The sequence below is a fragment of the Mustela putorius genome, unplaced genomic scaffold (genome assembly GCF_011764305.1).
Source record: "Mustela putorius furo isolate JIRA1106 unplaced genomic scaffold, ASM1176430v1.1 tig00000217_pilon_pilon_pilon, whole genome shotgun sequence".
Classification (NCBI taxonomy): domain Eukaryota; kingdom Metazoa; phylum Chordata; class Mammalia; order Carnivora; family Mustelidae; genus Mustela; species Mustela putorius.
In genome coordinates this window covers 11,511-20,145 of record NW_025421316.1, presented here as the reverse complement: position 1 = coordinate 20,145, position 8,635 = coordinate 11,511, and the positions used below count along the sequence as shown (strand labels likewise).

General features: G+C 38.2%; 1 gene segment (V, D, J or C); it reads right to left on the bottom strand.

Annotated features, from left to right (window-relative positions):
• Nucleotides 1-7,820: 7,820 nt before the first annotated feature.
• On the bottom strand, nucleotides 7,821-8,396 carry LOC123391343. The segment is given in 2 exon segments: nucleotides 7,821-8,197; nucleotides 8,345-8,396. Coding segments are annotated over 2 exon segments (429 nt in total).
• Between the last annotated feature and the right edge of the window lie 239 nt (nucleotides 8,397-8,635).

The following is an 8,635-nucleotide window of genomic DNA, read 5'->3' as shown; positions in this document are numbered from 1 at the left end:
ATGCATGCACATTGGCCAGAATCCTCCCCAAGTCAGACATCTGTTTCAACCCTGACTTGATGAGGCACATGTCAGTCTTCAGGTGGCCCTGGGTAGTCTGAACAATAGCAATCCTGACTTTTCAGGTCTATTTTGTTCTTAAGACACTGACTGATATGGAAGTTCTTTAACATAGCATCCTAGGGCATTTCTGAAACAGGGAGGGTAATAAACTTCTTAAAGCATCTTACTACAGTACTTCATATTCTCATGTGTCTATGTGGACCAGCCCCAAACCCACTGACTGCCAGGAAAGGGGTTGAGGTTGAACACAGAGAAAGGAATAGTAAGTCAAGTCATTGCTGAGTGGTTCTGTGATTTTTGGCACTGTGCCCCCAACATTTAGAACTGTGACTATCATTTTTTAAGTATTCACTGAATAATTTTTACATTAAACCAAAAAAAAAAGAACAAATGGCCTTTACTTGATATATAACATATTTTTTGTTTCTAAATTATTAGCAATTGCTAATATAATTAAATACTATTTTTAATAAAGCTTTCAGAAGAAATGTCACACTATTTCATAGGCAGGCATTTATCAATCAAGTATTCCTGACTTTCAGAATTATTAAAAGGTAAAAAACAGGAATTCTAGACAAAAGAAACACCATACATAAAGTTGTCAATGATCTGAGACTGAATGATCTGAGATTCTAATATTGTCACTGTTTTAGTGACTCCAACATAAGGTGACTATTACATATGAATCAAGCAACAAATACTCACGGTATATATACTCTTAACAGGTTTTAGCTCAAAGATTCTTATTATCATCCATATGTCACATTTGGTTCCTAAACATTAATCAAATAATTTTTCACACAAGGTAAGAAATCAGGATTATCAGCATAAAGTTCTGGAGAGTGACACATCTTCTATAAAGCCCTGTAACAGTTATCTCTAGACACATACAGAAACAGCTCAGGCTATTTCCTGGAGGCATCTCTGCACAGATTTAATGAGTCTGATCCATCATGGGAACACTTACCCAGATGGAGAGTGAAGTAAGAAATTCAGTCCTGGGTACTATTTGGGTTCATGTATCCTTTTTCCCTCCACCTTCCAAATCACATTGTCAGAACCTGCCTCAAAATTATGCTAGAAAGGAATTTGGGACAAGCCACTACAAACTTCTATTGAGATATGCAGGGACAATGCTAAATAGGTTGGGATGATGCTGGTTGAAAATAAACATTGTAGCTCATGATGTAGAAAGTCATTATCTAGAATTTAAAAGAAAACATTTCATGCCAATGAAATCCTACAGGAGAAATATTTTCCATTTTGTGTCACACAAGAAGACTTGCACATTTAGGGAGGATAGTACTTGGTAGATTTTAGATATTTAATGGCTTTATTTATACATAATTTGTATAACAATGAACTACCAAATTAAAGTGAACAATTCTTTTTTTTTAAAGGAAGACTTTTGCTTTTATTTTTAAAAAGATTTTTATTTATTTATTTGACAGAGAGAGACACAATGAGAGAGGGAACACAAGTCGGGGGAGCTGCAGAGGGAGAAGGAGAAGCAGGCTTCCCACCCAGAAGGGAGCCAGATGCAGGGCTCCATCCCAGGATCCTGGGATCATGACCCGAGCTGAAGGCAGATGCTTAATGACTGAGCCACCCAGGCTCCCCATAAAGTGAATAATTCTATAAGATTTGACATATATATTTATCTGTGAAGCTATCACCACAATGGAGATAATGAACATATGCATTACCCCAAAAGTTTCCTCATGTTTCTTTGTAATCCTCTCAACCTTCTCCTACCCTCATTTAAAGCCAACACTTCTGTCACGAATTAGTTTGGGTATTTTATAATTTTATAAAATGAGATCATATGTGTTCTTTTGTCTGGCTTCTTCTCAACCTAATTATTTTAAAAATTCTCATTGATCATCATTATCAGGACTTTTTTTTTTTCTGTGTGGTGTCACATCATGTGCCTACAAAATAATTTGTCTATTCCCCTCTTGCTAACCATATTGGTTAGTCCCAGTGGAGCTTTTACAAATAAAATTGCTGTGAACATTTGTATATAATATTTTTATAGAAATATGTTTTCCTATCTTTTGGGTCCATATCTGGGAGTAGAACGGCTGGATCATATACTAGGTACATTTTTGACTTTGTTAAACCAATTTATTCTAGTAGCTGTTTTGTATATTCTCTTCCATTTTCTGCTCAGAGAGCCACTTATGCTGGCTGTTAATAGAGATAATTTCACTTCTCCTTTCCAAACTCTATAGTTTTTGTTTCTTTCATGTGTTTTATTGCATTATATGGAACACTACTTCAGTATTAAATACAGGTGGTGAAAGCCAAAAATCTTCCCTTATTTGTGAAATTAAGGAAAAATCACTTAGGCTTTCACCCTCAAGTATGACATTTGATGCAGGTCTTTTGTTAGCCCTTTTTCAAGGTGAGGAAATTTCCTTCAATTCTATATAATCTAGTGGAAGCTTGAATTAGGAATGGATCTGGATTTTTTCAAATGCTTTCTCTGTACCTATTGAGGTACCCTCCTAAATTGCTCATCTCCTACTTCACAATCTCTTGGATATATTATTAATAAATTGTCACAACAAAATACTAAAGACTATACCGCTTCTCATTTTACAAAGAATGAAACAAAGTTCAAAAGGATCAGAAAGTTCACACAGAGCTAATGGATTACAACACAGAGCTGGGATAGCAAAAAGCCTGTTCCCTGTTTTTGTTACTATAGATGGTTACCAGAGAAAAAACTGAAAGAGACTAGAGGGTAGCAAAATGACTTTCTTCCCAAGTTTTGAAATATTTCAAAGACAGTCTTTTACTGGTACTTTCTTTATACAAATAGAACTACTAAAGAAAAATTAAGTAATTGTAACTTTGGATTTTACCAAAATAAGAAAGAAAACGTATTATAATGGATGCCCAAACTGCTATTCAGGAGCTGATCACTGGAGAGTGGCTTCATCATTCCATTCAGAGTGGTTACTAGACACCTGATTTAAGCAATGCACTGTAGCAAGAGTGACAAACTCTTTCAGAATTTTGTGACTCACCCAAATATTGGAGCTCTATTCATGACTAGTGATCACTCTTTTTCTCTTGTCCTTGAAACTTGCTTTTGAAAACAAAGTCTAGAGCATAGGTGTTCCAGTTAACTACTACAAATGTTTCCCAAAAACTTTTAAATAGAATAACCTTATGATCCAGCTATTCACTTTCGACATATATTCAAAATTGGATGGAATTTGGCTTTATTTAATGAAAGTATTGAGATGTTTATGAATTCTGATTTCCACCAAAAGGCAAAAATAACCCAAAAGACCATCCACAGATGGTTGTGGATAAACAAAATGTGCATACAGTAGGGTATTATTCAACACTGAAAAGGAAATAAATTCTGTCACATGCCACAACATGGATAAACCCTGAGGACGTTATGTCAAAAAAAGTGTAAGTCACAAAATGACCAATACTGCATAATTCCACTTCTATGAGATACCTAAAGTAGTAACTCATGGAAAGAGAGCAGAATGGTAGTTCCCAAGGACTGGAAGGATGGAGTAATGGAGACTTATTGTTGATGAGTACAAATATTCAGCTTTTCAAGACGAAAACAACTCTGGAAATGGATGGTGGTGCTGGTTGAACACAATGTAAATGTGTTTTACCAGTAATTGTACAATTAAAAATTGTTAAAAAATGGTAAATTTAATATTAAAATGGTAAATTTTTGTAATTAATACATCTTAAGAGATTCTTGTTAAGATTTCTGCTCTACACATCTACCTTCAAATCAAATATTAGAGGGTGTTAGAATGTGAGACCATATATCAATCGATTACCATTCAAATTATAAGACACTGGGCAAATGGGGTTAGAGGTGGAAGGAGGGAAATGGAGATAATGATGATTTTGGAGTGTGAAAACACTGTTCAAACCAGCAGGGTTTGGAAGTGTGCTGACTGAACCACATACTGGCAAAAAGTGCTTTTGAAGGATTGTTGAAATGAAGGGCAGGAATAGACAAAGAGGAAAATTCACACTACTTCTTCACAGTGTTCCCTTTAGAGCTCCTAGTTTTGAGCATTAGTGGGTAAGACTGGTGAGAAGCAGGTAACCTCCAGTGCGCAAACTGAGCACACCTATGCTAGAGGTGTAATAAGATGGAATGGAAAAAAAAAAAAAGATGGAATGAGAACTAGTACAAACTAAGTCATGGAGCAGGCCCCTTCGAAACTAAATGAAGGGGGGCGGGAATCAGATGGGAAGATGAACCATGAGACATTATGGACTCAAGGGATCAAACTTAGGGTTTCAGAGGGGAGGCAGTGGGGGATGCATAAGCCTGGTGATGGGTATTAAGGAGGGCACATATTGCATGGAGCACTGGGTGTTATAAGCAAACAATGAATCATGAAGCACTACATCAAAAACTAATGATGTACTGTATGGCGACGAACATAACATAATAAAAAAATTTTTTTAATTTATTTTTTATTTATTTTCAGCATAACAGTATTCATTATTTTTTCACCACACCCAGTGCTCCATGCAATCTGTGCCCTCTATAATACCCACCACCTGGTACCCCAAACTCCCACCCATCTTTCAATTCAAACCCCTCAGATTGTTTTTAGAGTCCATAGTCCCTTGTGATTCACCTCCCCTTCCAATTTCCCCCAACTCCCTTCTCCTCTCTAATTCCCCATGTCCTCCATGCTATTTGTTATGCTCCACAAATAAGTGAAACCATATGATAATTGACTCTCTCTGCTTGACTGGTTTCACTCAGCATAATCTCTTCCAGTCCCGTCCATGTTGCTGCAAAAGTTGGGTACTCATCCTTTCTGATGGAAACATAATACTCCATATTGTATATGGACCACATCTTCTTTATCCATTCGTCCATTGAAGGACATCTTGGTTCTTTCCACAGTTTGGCGACCGTGGCCATTGCTGCTATAAAACATTGGGGGGGTATTGATGGCCCTTCTTTTCCACTACATCTGTATCTTTGGGGCAAAATGCCCAGGAGTGCAATGGCAGGGTCATAGGGAAGTTCTATTTTTAATTTTTTGAGGAATCTCCACACTGTTCTCCAAAGTGGCTGCACCAACTTGCATTCCCACCAACAGTGTAAGAGGGTTCCCCTTTCCTCCACATCCCCTTTAACACATGTTGTTTCCTGTCTTGTTAATTCGGGCCATTCTAACTGGTGTAAGGTGATATCTCAATGTGGTTTTAATTTGAATCTCCCTGATGGCTAGTGATGATGAACATTTTTTCATGTGTCTGATAGCCATTTGTATGTCTTCATTGGAGAAGTCTCTGTTTCATATCTTCTACCCCCATTTTTTGATATGCTTGTCTGTTTGTGTGTGTTGAGTTTGAGGAGTTCATTATAGATCCTGGATATCAACCTTTTGTCTGTACTGTCATTTGCAAATATCTTCTTCTCCCATTTCGTGGGTTGCCTCTTTGTTTCAATGACTGTTTCCTTTGCTGTGCAGAAGCTTTTTGATTTTGATGATGTCCCAAAAGTTTTATTTTCACTTTTGTTTCCTTTGCCTTTGGGGAGACATATCTTGAAAGAAGTTGCTGTGGCTGATATAGAAGAGATTACTGCCTATGTTCTCCCTCTAGGATTCTGATGGATTCCTGTCTCACATTGAGGTCTTTTATCCATTTTGAGTTTATCTTTGTGTACTGTGTAAGAGAATGGGTCGAGTTTCGTTCTTCTGCATATAGCTGCCCAATTTTTCCCAGCACCATTTATTGAAGAGACTGTCTTTTTTCCCACTGTATATTTTTTCCTGCTTTGTCGAGATTACCCTCAACTCTATGGGCAAAAACTTTTTAAATAAAAACAAGCCGGGGTGGCTCAGTTGGTTAAGCCACTGCTTTCAGCTCCAGTCATGATCCTGGAGTCCCAGCATCAAGTCCCACATCGGGCTCCCAGCTCTGCAGGGAATCTGCTTCTCCCTCTGACCTTCTCCCTTCTCATGTTCTCTCTCACTCTCTCTCAAATAAATAAATAAAATCTTTAAAACAAATAAAAAAATAAAACAAGCCAAGCTGACATGCAAAAACCAAAAAAAGGAAAAGAAAAAGAAAAGAAAGAAAGAAAGGATAAGAAACTAAATGTGAGTAGAGATGACTCACAGTAAAATAGCCTAATTAAATTAAATCATTCAGTGGTATAAAGCATGAAATAAAACAGAAAAAGGAAAACCGGAGACATTTCTCAGCCTTTCTGATTCTAAAGAAGGTCTGTACCTTAATATATACTCAATAACTATGTACTGAACAAATCTGATCTAAAACTCTAACAACTCACACACAATATTACTCATTTTTGAGTCAAATCTTTCTAAACTTTCTTAGCCAATTCTTCTAGCCTAATCTAATTGCAAAATGGTAATTTGTTTATTGTGCAAATTCTAGTCACCAATAAATAATTTCAACACAAATTTCAGGGATAATGATATTGTTGATGCATGGTAACTCTTATCTAGAGAGGTATCTTCTCAGAGTGAGTTTTTCCCTTTAAGCCTAAACCTTGCCACTTCCTGTCTGGGATGGCAATTCCCTGCCTTGGACCCTATAAAAGGGAGAGGCATCAGCAAGAGTTCTGGGGTTTGAGCACCACCTCCCTCCATCATACCTCTTCTTGTGGGCTCCCTCAGTTTTACAGAAATAGACTGTGGAGTTCTCCAGTTATGAATCTGAGTTGACAAGTTGGATGGGTTTTTCTTGTCTTCCGGAAATTCAATGAGTAGCAAACTTCTGTGGTGTATTGCTGGTTCTAAGAATCCTAATGAATAAGGTATAACACCACCCAACTGCTGGGCTGTTTGTACCACAATAGACTATCACTTAGATCACTGGGGTCATATGTGCATTTCAGAATGACAACCCCCTTCTCATACACTACCTTCGCTGCTTGGGTTTGAGCTACCTTCTGGGAAATATTGGATCCTAAAGGAAAAGACATGGAATTAGTGGTGTCAGAATAAGTGATTTAGCACAAAGAAATTCTATTTTACATGCTACTCTTCCTTTTACCCACAAAACCCACAAGACACTGTCCATCTCCTCTGATTTAGGTCATAGAGAAGGCACATTCCAACAGGGGTTCTCTCTACCTAGCCACATGGAAGCAATGACCACTTTGAGAAGGTTGGAGAGCAACATGTTTGAGTTCTCCCACTAGATGGAAAATGCCTTATTCTTCAATTTCAGGATTCAGCACAGTGAGGGGAGCCTGACAGGGTGAGGGAAAGATTGCTGGGTACCTGCTGCTGTGTCTCCAGAACAGAAAACAGGAGTTTCTTGGTGTAGTAAGTGTGTGGGTCATGTCATGGTTCTCTATGCTCCAGCAGAGTCTCATTACCCAAAATTCTTCATAGAACGATCACTTTCATATATGTACCTTAAATATTTCTATGTGTGGCATGTAATGTTTTAGAATTCAAAAAATCATGAATGCTACTTTTGCAACACAATATTATAAGTACCCATCAATAACAAGGATTGTAATGTTAGTATTAAGGGGTTATTTATAGGAGAGGAGTCTCAAAAGCAATTGTGGAGTTCCTTAATACCTGCATTTCAAAATAAAACATTACCAATTCCGATCAAGAATCCATTAAAAAATGATCATCCAACAAAATATTCTAAATCTCTCTGGATCATCTCCATCCTAATAGTCTTACTAAACTCTTTTAATGTCAAACATATTAGCTTCCACCTACAGACGAACTATAGCACAAAAGCTATCCTTCAAGGTCTGTGTCAGAGGACAGGGGCTGCCCCAGTCCCACATTTGAGTGGAGGCAGCAGGTGCCTGGGAAGCAATGTGTGCTTGCTGCGCAGAAGTACACAGCTGAGTCTTCAGGCTGGGTGTCTCTGACGTGCAGGGAGAAACGTTTGGCCGTCTTACTCAATAAAACAGTGAGTCTTTGTTCTTCTTTTGTGGCCATGCTTGAAAGAATGTATACAAGGATCTGGGGACCTTTTCCAGGTTCTTGTTTATACCAGGGGAAGTACTCTGAGTTATTGTCTGAATAACTGCAGTTGATAACAGAGCTGCTTCCCTCCTGGACACTCAGGGTAGAAGGATGCTGCTCCACATTCTCTCCCTGGCTGAACCCTGTGCAGAAAGAAAAGGTAAGAGAAAGGAGAAGAGATACCAGGTTATTGTGCTTCAGAATGCTCTTTTTTGACACTAATGGTAGGAAACCTGAGTAAAGTCAGTCTTGAGTTCTGAAGAATATCCACTAATATACTCTGAACTCACAGTTCAGCTGCAGGCATGAGAACATGATTAAAGCTCCCATGGATGTCTTCATGGTTCCTCCCAGGTAAGCTCAGGTTCAGAATTGCAGCCTCCAGCCAGCTTAGCACCTTCTCTTATCAGGGCCGTCCCTTCTTTTCCTCTAACAGAGTACTTTCCCACATTGTCTACCAGCCAATAAGAAAAAAGCTCTGCTTCTGCCATAGTCTAGTCCATCAGATGCACTAAATAAACCCTCCACGTGTTCTGCATAGCACAGATGCACTGCCTTCTTGTGGTCACATCTCTATTGAA